Source organism: Lithobates pipiens, unplaced genomic scaffold (assembly GCF_037356315.1).
Source record: "Lithobates pipiens isolate NorthernLeopardFrog02 unplaced genomic scaffold, aLitPip1_a1.2 Scaffold_27, whole genome shotgun sequence".
Lineage (NCBI taxonomy): Eukaryota > Metazoa > Chordata > Amphibia > Anura > Ranidae > Lithobates > Lithobates pipiens.
This window is the reverse complement of record NW_027507788.1, coordinates 22,971,564-22,990,043: the sequence shown is the minus strand read 5'-3', so window position 1 is coordinate 22,990,043 and position 18,480 is coordinate 22,971,564. Positions and strand designations below refer to the sequence as shown.

Below are 18,480 nucleotides of genomic sequence, written 5' to 3'. Positions count from 1 at the left end.
TGCTCAGTGGTCCAAAGTCATCTTTTCGGATGAAAGTAAATTTTGCATTTAATTTGGAAATCAAGGTCCCAGAGTCTGGAGGATGAGTGGAGAGGCACAGAATCCAAGTTGCTTGAGGTCCAGTGTGAAGTTTCCACGGTCAGTGATCGTATGGGAAGCCATGTCATCTGCTGGTGTTGGTCCACTGTGTTTTATCAAGTCCAAAGTCAGCGCAGCCCTCTACTAGGAAATTCTAGAGCACTTCATGCTTTCCTCTACTCACCAGCTTTATGGAGATGCTTATTTCATTTTGCAGCAGGACTTGGCACTTGCCCACACTGCCCAAAGTGCCAATACCTGGTTTGATGATCATGGATTCACTGTGCTTGATTGGCCAGCAAACTCACCTGACCTAAACCCTGTAGAGAATCTGTGGGGTATTGTCAAGAAGATGAGACACCAGACCCAACAATGCAGACGAGCTGAAGCCGTTATCAAAGCAACCTGGGCTGCCATAACAGCTCAGCAGTGCCAAAGGCTGATCACCTCCATGCCACGCCGCATTGATGCATTAATTCATGCAAAAGGAACCCAGACCAAGTATTGAGTGCAAACTATGCTGTACATGGACATGCTTTTCCGTAAGCCAACATTTCTCTATTAAAAATCCTTTTCTTTATTGGTCTTATGTAATATTCTAATTTTCGGAGATACTAAATTTTGTGTCTTCACTAGCTGTTAGCCATAATCAGCAAAATAACAAAAAAGAAAGGAATTCTTGAAATATATCACTTTGTGTGCAATGAATCTGTACAATATATGAGTTTCACTTTTTGAATTGAATTACTATAATAATTTAACTTTTTGATGATATTCTAATTTTATGAGATGTACCTGTATGTAGAAGGGTGCCGCTATCTATTTCACACCTTGGGCATAGAGGAGTCTCCCATCTGTGCCATTCATGCAATCTCTGTGGTGTACGATAAGTGAGATGAATAATAAAAAGTTTGGTAAGCTTTTGGGCTGGTGAGAGAGAGACAATGGGGGTTATTTACTAAAGGCAAATCCACTTTGCACTGCAAGTGCAATTGAAAGTGCACTTGGAATTAAAGTCGCTGTCGACTTGAGGGGGACATGCAAGGAAAATAAAAAACAGAATTTTAGCTTGCATATGATTTAATGATAAAATCAGCAGAGCTTCCACTCATTTCAGATCTACCCCTTAGATTTAGAGCGACTGCACTTTCAAGTGCACTTGCAGTGCAAAGTGGATTTGCCTTTCGTAAATAACCCCCAGTGAGTACATTGCCTGGTATAGACTATTCCTTATCCAAGATATTCCTTAAGTCCTCTGCCCATCGAGTTCCAAAATTAGATGACATTGCTTTAGAGACCTGTAGTATAAAGGATCTATACAATGAGGAAATTAGCCCTCTCCTGGAGGATGAGGTCACAATCTGAGTAAGAATTATGGGATCAGCTAGTGACCAAGCGGTAAGTTTAGACTGAGCAGATATGACATGTCTAAGCTGTAGGTATTGATAAAAAAAGCCATTGGGTAATCCAAACTCAGCATTCAGAGTCTAAAAATCTTTCAATAACTGGCCATGATAAAGGTGTGGAATATATTTGACACCCAACAATGACCAGCTAACAAATCCTCATAGTTTTGTGAGTTCAGAATTATTACTACCGTATATACTCGAGTATAGGCCGACCCGAATATAAGCCGAGGCCCCCAATTTACCACAAAAAAACTGGGAAACTTATTGACTCGTGTATAAGCCGAGGGTGAGACATCCCTGTGTCCATCCCTGTGTCCCGTCCATCCCTGTGTCCATTCCTGTGTCCCGTCCGTCCCTGTGTCCATCCCTGTGTCCCGTCCATCCCTGTGTCCCGTCCGTCCCTGTGTCCCGTCCGTCCCTGTGTCCCGTCCGTCGCTGTGTCCCGTCCGTCGCTGTGTCCCGTCCGTCGCTGTGTCCCGTCCATCCCTGCCTACCTGTGCCAATCTGCAGCCTCTGTGTGCCATGCTCTCCTCGTCTAACAGACGGCGGCCATTCCTCTGTTCAAAAGCCGCGCCTCCCTGTCTGTGATAGGCGGAACACTCAATTTCCCAGCAGTCAGTGTTCCGCCTATCACGGACATCCTCTCATCCTCGTCCGTAGTATGAGAATGAGCGGATGTCCGTGATAGGCGGAACACTGACTGCTGGGAAATTGAGTGTTCCGCCTATCACAGACAGGGAGGCGCGGCTTTTGAATAGTAGAATGGCCGCCATCTGTCTGCTCGACACGCTGATCGGGCAGGCAGACGGCGATGACTCGAGTATAAGCCGAGGGGGGCACTTTCAGCCTCAAAAAAGAGGCTGAAACTCTCGGCTTATACTCGAGTATATACGGTAATATTGAAAATGTGAGTAAAATTGGTGAAACCCGAGTAATTAAAATGCTTTTTAGATTTACACCAAATTCTATTGATTAAGACCAGGGTGGGGTATTGGGTTAATGCCCCAAACTTCCCTGCCTCCGGATATTCTAAAAGATTATCATTGGACAGTACTTTTGTCAGAATAGTTTTAATAGTGTTAGGTGTGACCTCAACAAGTCACCTATTTGTCAGGTTATGTTACCGTTTCCCAATTGTTAGTTAGAGTTCTTATCTAAGCAAAGAGACACGGAGGTATTCAGTATTTCTGCTCAGAAGTCCGTCGTAACTCTGACTCTGACTGACTCTGGCTCTGAGCTCTTTATTACTTCTCTTTTATAGACAGAAAAGAGCAAACATCAGCAAATGTAAAAAAACAACATTTTTGCAAAGGAAAGACAATTCTCCGGGTGTTATCAGCTGATAAGACAATCTTCTGGGCGTAGACTGCTTTTTAGGGCTGATGCGGCCTCTCCTTATGCGTACGTGACTAAAGATGACGAGTCCTTATTTTACAGAGAAGGATAGAGAAAGACAAGTATTTAGAAAGACATATTGTCAACCATTTTGTTTTGACACCCCTTAATCCTTACATTTCCCCCTTTGACATCACCCCTCCCTCTTGCCCTGGGTCCACCTGAACAAGTTCTAGTCGGCCTATATCCAGAGTACTCTCCCTGACCGCGAGTTGTCAGAGGGGTATACACCCATCCCCCTGGACAGTACCAACATCTAAAATTCAGGAAGAGTGGCTTTTCTGACAGATGGGTGATGTCAAGGATCTAAATCTACCTATCTTCACAAAAGTTCCATCTTTTCCGCATCATTTACCTTGGCTTTCTTGCAAAAGCACATGAGCAGTTTAAAGCATACATAAAAGAAAAATACGAATAAGAGCACCACTATAATCGTCATTGCTGCCTTCTTAACCCAAGAGAATAACCCTGAGAAACTAAAAGTTCCACCAAACGGATCCCAGTCGCGACCAATATTTCGGGCCTTCTCTTGTAAATTCTTTACTTCCGTACGGTGTTGTGCAATGATGTCATAATAGTCAGGTACCTCAATGCTGGTGTTATGTATCCAAGTACAGCACTCATAGTCCTCAGTAGTTTCACAGAGTCCTGTCAGTGCTGCACTCATACTTTCAATTGCTAATTCATGTAATTCTAATTGTTGTCTGATGGCTCTGGTCTCCAGATTTAACTTAGTAATGTCATCAGAGTTTTTCTCCAAAACATCATTAATAATTCCTGTATAGTTATTTAGTCTTTTCATTAAGTCTATACCCCATCCTGTCCAGGACGGGAACCAAGCCCATGCCATGTCCTTCTTCAGGAATATTTCTCTTTTACTACGATACCTGAGGGGATATCTAGGGTGCATGCTAGCTTCTAATAGGTGATCACCTCGTTCATCACCTACTACTCCCATTACTGGTACTAAACTTGCGAGGTAGCACCATCCCTGAGCTCTTCTAGGTATCCAAGTATAACATTTATCCTCACAACAGATGTATATATTATTTCCCAGTGCTACTGATCTTGAACTGATATCATTTCTATAACGAGAGGTGTATCCATAGAGGGATAAGTTGGATACTAACCACCTAACATTATTATCCACAATGTTAGTGAGGAAGTCAGATAATGTCTGGTGTGTGCTGGAATTACTGGGATAGAAGCTTCCATTTAATACGACAATGGACAAATTAAACTTGCTGTCTTGGCATTCTCCATTTCCTCCCGTTGTGTTCCCTAAGTTGAAACACCAATCAGGGGAAAAGGCGAGGCCATTTGACTTAAACATTACTGTCTCGCTGGTATTTGTTCTAATTATGTTAATGCTACTGTTAGCAAGATCAGTATAGTTTATAGGAACTGCCATCAGTGGTATACTTGCTGTGCTGGGGTGTAATTTGCTACAAATCCAACATTTCTCATATCCTGACTTCTGGGCATAAGCATATTTAAACTTCAGTAATAACATTTTTTTAGAAAATCCTTCATCCTTGTGTATTTTATTCTGTGAGGTAACCAAACTATTAGCCAGAATTACTGAAACAATAAAAAGATACATGTTGTCATTTGCCAACTGGCTCCTTTTTACAATGAGAAGCGTGGATCCAGGTAGGTTTCCCTTCCAATTTCACTGAGGTTGCTGTAATCAATAGCACCTGGAAAGGACCTTCAAACCTTGGTTCCAGTGTCTTTCTGGTATGTTTCTTTACATACACATAGTCTCCTGGTTGTAGATCGTGAGTACCTGTGACAGAATTAGGGTCTGGAAGAGAAGAATACACACTCTTGTGGATTTTAGTCAGACGCTGTTGCAACTGTATTACATACGTAGTTAAACTATCACATTGTACTTGCATACTTTGAGGAAAATATAAACCTAATCTAGGTGCACTTCCAAACAGTATTTCATATGGGGATAACCCTGTTTTTCCTGTTGGGGTGTACCTAATAGAGAACAAAGCTAAGGGTAGGCACTCAAGCCATGGTTTGTTCAACTCCTGCATAGCTTTTTGTATTTTCAGCTTGATTGTACCATTTACTCTTTCTACTGATCCTGAACTCTGTGGGTGGTAAGGAGTATGAAAACTTTGTTGAACCCCTAACATTGCCATCACATTTTGCATTATTTCTCCCGTGAAATGTGTCCCCCTATCTGATTCTATTGTTTCTGGGAGACCAAACCTAGGTATCAGCTCAGTAATCAGTTTCTTGGCGGTGGCTTTTGCCGTAGCTGATTTCACAGGATAACTTTCGGACCAGCCTGAAAATAGGCAGATGCACACGAGAACAAATTCAAAGGGGCCGCTCTTAGGCATTTGTATGTAGTCAATCTGCAGTCTCTGAAAGGGATATTGGGCCCGGACCTGATGTTTACGTGGGGTTTTCACTCTCTGTCCTGGGTTATTAATCAGACAGATTTGGCATGCAGCACAGTAGTTCCTTGCAGTACTACTGAATCCAGGGGCTAGCCATCCTTGGCTTACAATCCTATACATAGAATTGGAGCTGACATGAGTGGGTAAGTGGACAGCCGCTGCCATTGCGGGGTATAGAGAAGCGGGTAGACATATTTTGTCTCCTTCTCTCCATACATTGTCAAGGCCTGGTGCAGCTCCCTCCTTAACCCAACGGTCCTTCTCAATAGCCCCTGCTTGTTCCTGTAGTTCCATTAGCTGCTGCCATGTGGTTTCGGGCATACTCACCTGTACCGTGGCTAAGGTCTCAGGGCTTACTTCCCCTAGAGCTGCCTTCTTTGCAGTTAAATCTGCAAATGCGTTTCCTTTTGCCTCAGTTGTTTTTGCGCTCGTGTGTGCCGCTATCTTCATGATGGCTACTCTTATAACCTTTTGAAGATTGTTCAGGACTCTTTTGATTCCTTCACCATGTTTAACAGGTGTGCCTGCTGCTGTAAGGTAACCTCTAGCTTTCCATATGTGGCCATAATCATGTGCCACACCGTAGGCGTATGCGGAATCAGTGTAAATGTTCCCTTCTTGTCCCTCCAAGTGTTCTAGGGCTTTCTCTAGAGCGGTTAGTTCCGCTTCTTGTGCCGACATGTGTGCTGGTAGTGACTTTGCCTCAATTACCTGTGTGTCCGTTACCACAGCATAACCTGTGTGATATTTACCTTTGTCATCGGCAAATCTACTACCATCTATGTACAGTGTGTGTTCTGCATTTGCAATGGGTATGTCTGTGACATGTGGGAACCCCGTGGTTTCTTGTTCCATAAGTTGGAAACAATCGTGTTCATCAGATGTTATGTCCTGAAACGAAAGTGTGTCAGAATCCTGAGTATCTTGTGCTGTGTCTACACCATTATCATCATTACTCCCCCCTGTCAAATCTGTCTGTAATGGTAAAAGCTGTGCTAAGTTAAAAGAAGTGCATCGCTGAAAGGTAACATTGGGGGGTAGGAGCAAGGTGCATTGTAGACGCAGCTGCCTTGCCATTGATATGTGTTTTGGCTGGACCTGTGACAAGATGGCGTGTATGTCATGTGTGGTATGTACCACTACAGGATTGTCTAAGACAATTTCTGAGGATTTGTCAATGATAATTGACACTGCTGCAACTGCTCGTACACAGGACGGTGATCCTCTAGAGACAGGATCGAGAGCCGCCGAGAAGTATGCTACCGGCCTTTGTTTGATGTGTTGTTGTGTCAACACCCCTGTTGCGTGTCCCGTGATTTCAGCAATGTACAAATGAAATGTTTTGGTATAATCAGGGATCCCGATCGCAGGTGCCGAAATTAGTAACCTTTTTAAGGTGCTAAAAGATTCATGACCTGCTTCTGTGAGTACATAGGGTACTATTTTCAAGCAATCATATAATGGCTGCATCAGAGAACTGGCATGTGGTATCCATTGTCTACAATATGATACCATTCCCAGAAACATACGAAGTTGCTTAAAGTTGCGTGGGATATTCATTTGTCTTATGGCCTGGACTCGGTCTTCAGTGAGGTGTCGAGTACCCTGGGATATACAGTGGCCCAAAAAGACAACCTTTTTCTGACATACCTGTAACTTAGTTCTATTCACCTTGCACCCTTTTTCAGCCAGGAATTGTAACAATGATAGAGTGGCTTTTAAACAAGTATCGTTATCCGGACAACATAACAATAGGTCATCTACATATTGCAACAATACACAAGTGTCAGGCGGTAGCCATTCTCCCTATTTTTACCTTTTAAGGTTTAGTCAGTGGGGCATCAGTCAGGAGTCCGTCATAACCACTTATGGGTATGGTGTCACGGGACGTCATGTGTGGAGGGACTACTGAATCAGACAACAGACTGCGTGACGCTCCTGTGTCAACCAAACAAGGAATATGTTTACCTTCCACCTTCATCAACATGTGGAGCATTTTGTTCTCTGATTCAGCTAGGACTGGGGCAAGTCATGCGGTCGGATCGTCCCTATCATTGGTACGCCTCTGTCTGTAGTCCCTCGTGTCTCTGTCCGTGTTTCCTTCCTGTTCGTCTTTTATCCTTTTCCTACAGTCTCTTTTTATATGTCCCACCTTGTTGCAGTAATAACAGGTAAGAGGTTTACGGGAGGAATTCCCTCCTTCATTGACCCGGGCAACAGTGTTAACTCCCGGTGTCCTTCTGTGTTTAGTTTCTGCTAAATCAGCCTCTATGCCTTGTGCTTTCTGCAACAATGTTCCTCTGTCCCGTATGGCTCTCCATTCGGGAGTACATGACTTCAGTTTGTCACCTATTTGGGGTACTAGTCCTTCCATAAACTGTCGATTGAAAGCCCTAATGGTGACGGGTAAGGCTAAATCTAGACCTTCGTCAGCCATCATGCTTTCCATGTTGAGGTAAAATTCTGTAACAGTCTGACCTGGGGCCTGTTTTATGGGCGCTGTCGAACCCCTTTCCTGCTGTTTCCCTTGGCAAAATTCTCGTAACTGAGCAATAAACAGGGGTCTAGAGTCTATATGACGGGGATGTACTCCTGGCGGATCTGCCGCTGGATCCCCTTGTGGTCTATGTGGAGCAATTTCATTCATAAATTGATTAAACATTGTCAGTGTCATTTTATGTCTACATATATCTTCCCCATCTTGCCAAGTTGCTTCATGTGTCTAGTAATTGTGTCACGAATCTACAGAATGCGGCAGGTTTTGCTACGGGATCAGGAGCATTCTGTATTAATGCCATAAGAGTGTCAGCCGACCAAGGTGTCCATGTCCTCAGAACGACTTGTCGGGTCACTGTAGGTGGCTGTCCTGCTTGACCCGCATTTGGATTATTTACTTGTATTACCCTAGTCCGACTATGGACTGGAGCTACGGGCTCTGGTCTTTGAGCGCCGCAATGCACACATTCCTGTGCCCAGTCTGGGTTCTGGATACCGCATACTCGGCATACCCATCCTCTTCCTCTTAAGGAAGGATAAAGTTTTGGTCTTTCATTACCTGGTGTGGTGGTGTTATAAGGAGGTGGAGTATCTCCCGTATTTACCCTATCGCCGGGAGCAGAAGGAAGACTTTTGTGTCGGACCTTCATATCCCATCCACCCTTTTCCTGACAATACTCCCATCCCTCCTCTTTAGCCCTGTTGGAAACCTTAATTAAACATTGTATTTGTGATACCCATCTGTTCTGCAATATCTCTCCCTGTCTGTCTTTCTTTATTTCTTCCCAACCTTCTACACTTAATCCATTTTCTCCATCCATCCCCAATTTCTTGAGAATCCTATTCGTGCCCTGTGCCTTATCCTTCCCATACAACATTGTAATTATGTCTTTAACAGCATAACATTTCTGAGATTCCTCCTGGGGTTTACCATGTGTCTGGCCCATTTTGACAGTCCTGCCTAGGTGGCGTTTGGATCACTTACTAAGTGTCTCGTTGCCTTCTCCTCCTAGGGTGCCAAAATATTAAAAACCTCTCCTAGATGAGATTTCTGAAATCGAATTACCTTATATGCTAGCCAACTGACAAATATTATGACCAGACTGACGGCTACAACATATACAAGCATTCCCTTTTGGTGGCCAAACACATATGACTAGGTCTCCGGGACTTTGTGGAGACCTTATTTCCCTTCCCATTACCATGGAATCTCTCAGCATTCGTTTCTTATTCCTGCTTTATTGAGGCAGTCAGGACTTATACTTTCAACCCGTTTTTAGGCTCATGAATCAAAAAGCGTATATCAAACTTAAGTGTCGGACCCCCAAAGTACTCTTACGAGTTAAGGGCGCATTCCGTTACCCATTGGGATGATATATGTTTCAATTCACACCATACAAACAGGGCTTATCTCAGTCACAACAGACAGATGACAAGTAGACAGACAAGAAACAACGGTAACATAAGCCAAAATATTAAGTTCAAGACCCGCTTACTACAGAGGTTGGTGTTTACCTGAAGAACAATTCAGACAGATCAGGTGGGCACAAATCTAAGAAGCACAGAGTTTATAAGAAAATAAAGCTTTTCTTACCTGCGCAGGATTTGTCTGTGGTTCTTGATGTGCCCGACCATTTCGTTCCGTCCTTATGTTCGTTCGCCTCTTGTAGTTTCTTTCTGCAGGTCCCTTGTTCGCGGCGCCAGAAATGTTAGGTGTGACCTCAACAAGTCACCTATTTGTCAGGTTATGTTACCGTTTCCCAATTGTTAGTTAGAGTTCTTATCTAAGCAAAGAGACACGGAGGTATTCAGTATTTCTGCTCAGAAGTCCGTCGTAACTCTGACTCTGACTGACTCTGGCTCTGAGCTCTTTATTACTTCTCTTTTATAGACAGAAAAGAGCAAACATCAGCAAATGTAAAAAAACAACATTTTTGCAAAGGAAAGACAATTCTCCGGGTGTTATCAGCTGATAAGACAATCTTCTGGGCGTAGACTGCTTTTTAGGGCTGATGCGGCCTCTCCTTATGCGTACGTGACTAAAGATGACGAGTCCTTATTTTACAGAGAAGGATAGAGAAAGACAAGTATTTAGAAAGACATATTGTCAACCATTTTGTTTTGACACCCCTTAATCCTTACAATAGGGTCTGTGGAAGCGTGGTTTTGCCAGGCTGAAAGATGTTGGCGTTGAGCGGGCATATAGTAGTACAGCGGATTGGGAGTCGCCAATCCGCCATTGTATTTGGGTTCCTGTAGTGTTTCCAGTCTTAATACGGGGAGCTTGTTTCCGCCATATTAATGTGTGAAACACAGTGTTGATTTAGGCAGGGATCCACATTGTGTAAAGCATACAGGAGCTGTGGGGCCCAAATCATTTTTATTAAGTGACATCTACCCACTACTGACAATGGTTTTGTCCAACTGGCAGCTTTTTTGTTGACTTTTTCTGAGCAGCGGTTTAAGGTTTAGCTTAACATAAGTATCCAGGTTGGAGTGTATATGAATACCCAAGTAGCGAAATGTGTTTGCAATATGCTGTATTTCAACACATGCTACTAAGCAGAAAGATTTACTCTGTGGTGTGCTTACTTCATTTCTGTAATCCTCTCTTTACAGCATAGCTACGTCTATGTGTTTGATGGGAATCCGGCCTTCCTGGATACAGGGCTCCTGCAGTCTGATCGCAGCTTGCTCGGAGCTTTCTGTGGACGTGGACGGGGTGAAGCACCATTGACTGTTGAGGCAACTACAGGTACAGATCAGTGTTCAATTATCACATTAAAAAATGCTTCCATCTTAAATCGTACAGTACAGGACACATGCTTGATATTCATAGACCCTGGGTTATAGGCTGCTACCTTCAGAAGATTAGAATCTCTGTCAACTTGCTGTCTGTGGTTTCTTCCTTTCTGTCTAATGAGTCTCAGACAGAAAAGGAAGATAATTTCCTCCACTTCCTATTTGTCATCAGACCGAACAGAAATAAAGCAACACCCCCCCGTGTTGTTGAAGCACAGGCACCTGCAAGTACTCTGTTACTTTTGAGGTCAATCCCCATGGAGCCCCCTCGGCCTATTCTAAAGTCAAGATTAAGATCTGCTTCCTCCCAACATCAATACCCGCCCCTGTTATTCATATGTCAAATGCTAACATTTTAGTGGCTATTGGCTGATGAATGGTGGAGGGAGGGTTTACCACAATTATAAGACAGAGATTTTTCTCTTTTACAGGTTTCTTCAAATGCAGAATAGCGATACTCAGTTTAACGACTTGCCGAATGGCCTAACTGTAAATGTACGTCATTATTTTATTGTTAAATACCGGGGTTATGGCTGCAGCTAGATGCCATTACCCGGTATCTTTGTTTTCCTCAGATGGTCGGCTTTCGGAACAAAAGTGATCCCAGCGGCAGATTTGCCACAAGATTACTTTCATAAAAGGCAGCAGAGGTGCTCCTGCAATGTCCCCCCCCCCTCCCCCCACCGCCGCTTCCTTGACGTTTCTGAGCTTTCCCGGAGCCGTCGGTAAGCCCGGAACCAATCCGGTGTGGCTGATGACTAGGCAGGAAGTCTATTAAGGGCAAGATGGCCCCCACTTGGTTCTATGCCCTTGGAGGACCCGAGTGATGTCTGACATCACTTCCTGTTCTTGGGGAAAACAGGAATTATTTTATTTTATTTTTTGTTATTAAAGGCAAATTTTTTATTTTTTTTTCCTTTTTAAAGGTAAATGAGAGATCTGGGGTCTTTTTGACCCCGGATCTCTCAATAAAGAGGGCCTGTCATGCTTACTTCTATTACAAGGGATGCTTACATTCCGTGTAATAGAAGCATGACATGTTAGGTATCTATTTACTCAGCGTATCATCATCTTTCACATTATACAACAAAATTGGATTAACTTTATCATTTTGGTTTTGTTTTGTTTTTTTATGTATTTATTTCCCCAAAAAATTGTGTTTGAAAGACCGCTGCACAAATACAGTGTGACATAAAATATTGCAACGACCGCCATTTTATTCTCTAGGGTCTCTGCTATAAAAAAAAAAAAAAAAAAAAAAAATATATATATATATATATATATATATATATATATATAAAATATGTTTGGGATTCTAAATAATTTTCAAGCAAAAAATACAGATTGGTTTACTTGTAAACAACAAATGTCAGAAAAAGGCCTGGTCTTCAAGTGGATAATGACCCGCATGGTAACCTGCAATATTTACATTACATATTAATAATACATTTCTATGTATTTTTTCCCCTAGGGATCCTTGTGGTTTATTATGAAGCAAACAACACAGAGCCCTCTGGCTTTAATGCCACTTACACTGTGCATGAATGTTACCCACCTTGTGAACCCAATAAAGTGTGCCGGGGACAGAGCTGTGTCTGCAAGAGCCCACTGTCCGGCCCTTACTGCCTGCGCAATGTCTGTCCGCGGAACTGCTCCGCTGATGTTGGCAGAGGTGTCTGTAACCAGGTAAGAGACCGTTGACGCATTCCCTTTCAAAACTGATTTAAAGCAAACTCAGAAGCTGCTTTACCTGCAAAGGGAGTTTGTGATTTTCATACGTTTTCCACACTGCATAACACTGCATAGTCAGGTGGCACACACATTTCCTAAAAAGGCAATTTATCTTCTTGGTTTAGTTGTTCACCTTCCTGTGTCACTTTTTCATCTCCAGCCTTCTTGTAGTACAGTGAATAAGAATCATCACTTTGTCCAGTGGGCAGGGAGCTGAACCTGGAAGCATTGGAGCTAAACCATGAGACAGCAGAGAGGATCTTATTGACTACCAGAAAAGTCAGAACTTCTGATGTGCATTCTTGTTCAGAGCCTTAAATTACTGAAGTGGGAGGCATGAAAGCCAGGCAGCTAGCATTTTGTACAGGAGATTGCTGCAGTGGTTTACCTTCATGCTTCCTGCTAGGCTAACAATAGGGAGGGCTGCAAAGTGACTTTAAATTGAGTATTCACTCCTTGGGTCTAATCTACTGTATTTAATATCGTAACAGAAATAAAAAGCATGTGTATAAAAATGTCTCAAATCAAAAATGACTTTTGAAGGTCATGAAATATTAGCTGTAACAACCTGGTGTGCAGTCAGTCCCTAGCTTCGAATTGGTCTTGTATACTCCTACAATGAGATCTCTCTTCTATAAAGCATAACTGCCCATCTTTGTGTGTTTCAGCTCCTCCTGTTACATTCTCTTTAACTACTTCCCACCTAAACGGCCGGGTGGGGGCTTCCTCCTTCTGAGTGGACGTTCCTGAACGTCCCTCAAAAGGAGCGGGATCGTACGGCCCTGCAATCCTGATGCTCGTGTTTCCCCCGGACACAGCGCATCTCGGATCGGCAGGAGGGCTCCTGATCACATGATGGCTGTGTCCAATCACAGCTATCATGTATTAGCTGTTTAAAGAGGAAGTAAACCCTGATGGGTTTACTTCCTCTTTCATTCCCTGCAAAGGTAAAGCATAATGGACTACTATGCATCGCATAGTAGTCCATTATGTGTCACTTACCTGACACAGGAGCCAGCGATGTCACCGCTGTCCCCTGTAGTCTGGCGCATCCATCTTCTCGGTGGGTCTCGCTGCTCCGCCGCTGTCATCCAGCGAAGCCGCAATGACGTCACTCCCGCGCATGCGCACGGGTGCCGCCACGCGCGGCATATTCGCCGTTGACAGTGCCTCGCTCAGTGCGCCTGTGTGCCCCTGTCTACACCGCATGCGCCGTATACAGCGGTGCCTGTCTTTCGGCAAATGTCTCCTAAACCGTGTAGGTTTAGGAGATATTTCTTGGACCTACAGGTAAGCCTTAATCTAGGCTTACCTGTAGGTCAAAGTGTGTTGTAAGGGTTTACAACTACTTTAAATAGAGATCCGGTTGCTAGACGATCGACTTTCCTTCTCCCTCTTTTTACACACTGATCACCAGGCTAGTGTCTCTACACAGTGTCCCCAAAACAACCACACAGTAAAAACACCTGCCCCACATATTTCCCAGTAAAATCATCTGTCCCAGTGATCATCTGCGCACATCTGTCCATGATCATCTGCGCACATCTGTCTGTAATCACACCAACTATTATACACTTATCAGGATTTTTTTTATTTTTTTTTACCAAAGACATGTAGCAGAATACATTTGGCTTAAATTTATGACGAAATTTGATTTTATTGGATTTCTTTTAAAACAGAAAGTGGAAAATAGTGTTTTTTTTTTTCAAACTTTTCGCTCTTTTTTTCGCTTATATCGCAAAAAAATAAAAAACCAAGTGGTGAATAAATACCACCAACAGAAACAACAACAGTGAACAAAATGGTAAAAATTGAATTTGGGTACAGTGTAGCATGAACGCGCAATTGTCATTTTTATAGTACAAGAGCACGGAAAGCTGAAAATTGGTTTGGGAAGGAAGGAGGTGAAAGTGCCCGGTATTGAAGTGGTTAATATAAATATTCCAACAGGGAGAGTGGAGAGGAGATCACCATTATGGCCACAGTGGGTATGCTGACCCAGAAGATAAAGCAAAATCTCACCAATAGACTTCCCTAGGGAAATAAAAAATTGTCAAGTGGTTTAACTCTCTAGCATCTACCAGAGAGTAAAATATTAGTTTGAGTGGCCTGATCCGTTAATTTTATCCTGCATATCTAGAATATGATATTGTTGCCCCTATAGGTCATAATGCTGAGAAATACAGAAATTGGGCACAAAACTCCATGCATTGCATTAGCACGTGATAAACTCTAATCTAAACACAAGGGTAAACTGGAGCACTCCATACATGTAGTGGCCAACTCTTCCGTTTATTCATATGAAGGTTGGGGACTAATATATTTCTTCTGTGGAAAATTGATGGCTCCATGATGTCCTTATTCGCCATAATGGATGGTCCACTTTTAAAAATGCTTCTTTTGACGATATTTTGTGTGTCTGCAGACCCTTGGCGTGTGTTTCTGTTCTCCTGGTTATGCCGGAGATGACTGCTCAGTCTATCTAGACTCTGGAAAGATTGTGTGGGAAAGTCTCATGGACCCTCAACTCACAGCAGTAAGTGTACACCACTCCGGCATTAATTGGTGTTCTTAGCGTTTGCAGTAGTCACTGCCAAGATTATCTCTTTTTCAGGATACAGCAAGTCGCTTTCTGCACCGCCTCGGACATACTATGGTGGAAGGCCCAGATAATACTCTGTGGATGTTTGGGGGCTTGTCATTACGGGATGGAGTGCTGGGCAGCGTTTACAGGTAATCCACAGATTTATATTTCTTCAGCTTCCGCACATTATCCAGTCAGCTTTTATTTGGGACTTTTTTCTCTACAATTTCATTACATGTCCTTTAACCTCCCTGGCGGTAATCCCGAGTCTGGCTCGGTTTGGGATTTCACTAACAGGAGCGGTAACCCCGAGCCAGACTCGGGATCGCATCGCTGGGTGCAGGGAGGACACAGGGAGAGTTACTTACCTTGTCCCCTGGATCCAGCGATGTCCTCCGCGCTGTGTGAGCGAGCTGTCCTCTGCTCAATTCACACAGTGCCGAATGCCGCCGAGCTCGACGTTACGGCGCACGGGAGCGGAGATCGGCGCCAAATTCAAAAAAGTAAAAAGACACAAAACACACACAGCACTGAAATCTTACACATTACAGTACTGTATTAAAAAGTACACACCCCCTTTGTCCCTAGTGGTCTGTGCAGTGCCCTGCATGCACTTTTATATTATAAATGCTGTTTTTTTCTGCCTGAAATTTGGAGATTGTCCATAGCAACCAAAAAGTGTCCCTTTTTCAGTGTTTTAGGATTTCATTACATTATTGAACAATTTTTATTATTATTTATTATATTATAAACTTTATCATACCCGGGATGTCTGCTAGACTCTGGTTTTAACAGATTTAAGTGAGTTATTCCTAAGAATCACAGGACTACAATATAAAACGCCAAATTTCCATGCAAAATAATTGTACCGCTTTCAGCACCTAAAACCAGAATGAATCATACCGCCAGGGAGGTTAAAGGTGCACTCTGCTCAGAATTCAAAATTAAACTTTGAAATGCGCGGAGCATGGCCTGCCTGCTTAGTAGTTCAGTTTTTCATTCAGAAGTTGTGGGACTGCACCAGTCCACTCCACTCTATTTGAAATCAATATTATTAATTATTACATGTACTTTATATAGCAAGGACAATTTATGCAGCACTTTACATATTTAATGTACGTTCACATCAGTCCCTGCCATTAAGGAGCTTAGAACCTAAGGTCCCTAGCTAATGTGCCTACATGTTGCCAGTTTAGACAGAAGCCAGTTTACCTAAAGTCTTTGTAGCGTGGGAGGAAACCAAAGGAAATCCATGCATGCACAGGGAGAACATGCAAACCCTATGCAAGTAGTGTCCTTATTGGTATATGAACCATAGTGCTACAAGGCTGAAGTGCTAACCACTAAGCCACTATGCTGCCCAATCTAATGATGCTGAAACACACCTACTGGTGTGCTGGAGCACATGCTTTGCTGTATTTCATACAAGAGAAGATTCTAGGGGTGGCCCAATAAGAGTGCGTGGATGCTGGCCCCCCTTGTCCATTGTCGCCTCCCCTATCCATGTGTCCGGCCCCTTTTAGGACACCTTCACATGCATTGCAATGCAGAGGGGCTATTTTTTAAGTACCAATTAAAGCCAGAGGCTCTAATAGGCTTCAATATAGTGTGGGCTTGGGACACAGTGCGCTCTGAACCATCCAGTTGTGGTACAACGCAGTTGTAACACTAATTCTCCTCCCGGGCAATCAGGAAGTGGGTTTTGACACCATTCACCTGATTGGCTGAAAGGACAAGCAATCCTATTGGATGCCTAGGAGGAGAAGGGAGGAGCCTCATGGCAGAAGCCGCTGTGATGCAGAGAGGACACAGGAGCCACTGCTCGCCACCCTGTGGAGCCCGCAACCCACCGCCCATAGGAGCCTGCAACCCGGCCGCTGCTCGCCACCCGTAGAAACCTGCAAACCCGCTCCCCATAGGAGCCCGCAACCCAGCTGCTGCTCACTGCCTGTAGGAGCCCTCCTGCAACTGATGGGGTAAGTACCAGGTAGGGGGGGGTTGTTTGCCCCCCACCCCCAAAAAAAACCCCACCAGCCACCACTATATCTAGACTGTATAATGTCCAGGAAGTACACTTCTGCTGACCCTCTGTGTTTATCATGCAGGATTTAAGACATAGTGGTCTATTAAAAAAAAAAAAAGCAGTGGTGTGGCCTTACTGCAGCGATACGGCTGCTTTGAAAACAAAATAAACCCACATTTATGAAGCACAACGATGTGCTAAGTGCTCTACTTGCTGGGAGCGAGAAGAAGATCCACGACCTGACCTGTCAGTCATGTAACCAGCCTCTTCTGCAATCAGAGTTATCTCTGCATTAAAGCGGAGGTCCACCCTAAAGTGGACCTTCCGCTCATTGGAATCCTCCCCCCCTCCGGCGCCACAATTGGCACCTTTCAGGGGGGAGGGGGTGCAGGTGCGTCTACAGTACAGGTATCTGCACCCACTTCCGGCGTAGATTCTGCAGAAGGTACGCCCCTTTCCGCAGAATCGACGCCCCTTTCCGAAAGTCCCCCACTGCCTGCTGGGAAACACATGGATCCCAGAGACAGCGGGGACCATCCTTATTGCGCAGCGCGACTTGCGCATGCGCAGTAGGGAACCGGTAAATGAAGCCGAAAGGCTCCACTTCCTGATTCCCATACCCAAGATGGCGGCGGCAGCACCCGAGAGACGATTGAGAGATCGGCTTCGGGTGCCGACATCGCGGGCGCGCTGGGCGGGTAAGTGTCACTATTTTAAAAGTCAGCTGCTGGCTTTTTAAAAAAAAAAAAAACGGCGGACTCCCGCTTTAAGGAGATTGACCTCAGTGACTTACAGCATGTCCCAAATAGCGGCCTGCATTTTTATGAATACACCACAAAATGCCAGGTGCAATGTAGAGTAGATGGTGATGTCAGATTTTTGTTATAAATGAGGCACATAATTCACATTAAGATAATTGCAATGACTTTTCACAATTTTTGGGTTTACAGGATAGCCTGATTAGCTCACCTAATGCTTTCACTTGTTGTCCGGAATTGTCTTTATCTTTTGTGATCTCTGCTATAGATATTCTGTCTCTGAACGCCGCTGGACACAGATGTTGGCTGGAACCGAGGGAGGAGGCCCTGGACCCAGTCCTCGATACTTCCATGCGGCTGCTTATAATCCCATTCGTAATGCCATGTATGTTCTGGGAGGCCTAACAAATTATGGAGCCTACAGTGACTTTTGGGTGTTGAACCTCACCACTCTGCAGTGGCGGAGAGATTTGGTGAGTACTTGAGGTAGCTTCTGTATTTCCATAACTCTTATGCCGCGTACACACGGTCGGATTTTCCGACGGGAAATGTTCGATGTGAGATTGTTGTCAGAAAGTCCGACCGTATGTAGGCTCCATCGAACATTTGCTGTCGGAATTTCTGCGCACAAATGTTTGAGAGTAGGTTCTAAAATTTTCAGCCAACTTCACTTTGTTGGCGGAAAGCCGATCGTGTGTACACAAGTCCTCGCACCAAAGTTCACGCATGCTCAGAATCAAGTAGAAGGAGCCACACTGGCTATTGAACTTCTCTTTTCTCGGCT

General features: G+C 44.0%; 1 protein-coding gene across 1 annotated transcript in view; it reads left to right on the top strand.

Moving 5' to 3' along the window:
- Positions 1 to 18,480, top strand: part of MEGF8 (multiple EGF like domains 8) — a 136,747-nt gene that overhangs the window by 76,963 nt on the left and 41,304 nt on the right. Inside the window, exons 25-29 of the mRNA XM_077456617.1 lie at positions 10,418 to 10,553; positions 12,072 to 12,286; positions 14,757 to 14,867; positions 14,946 to 15,064; positions 17,965 to 18,169. Coding sequence (XP_077312743.1) covers positions 10,418 to 10,553; positions 12,072 to 12,286; positions 14,757 to 14,867; positions 14,946 to 15,064; positions 17,965 to 18,169 — 786 coding nt within the window. The remainder of the gene's footprint in view (positions 1 to 10,417; positions 10,554 to 12,071; positions 12,287 to 14,756; positions 14,868 to 14,945; positions 15,065 to 17,964; positions 18,170 to 18,480) is intronic.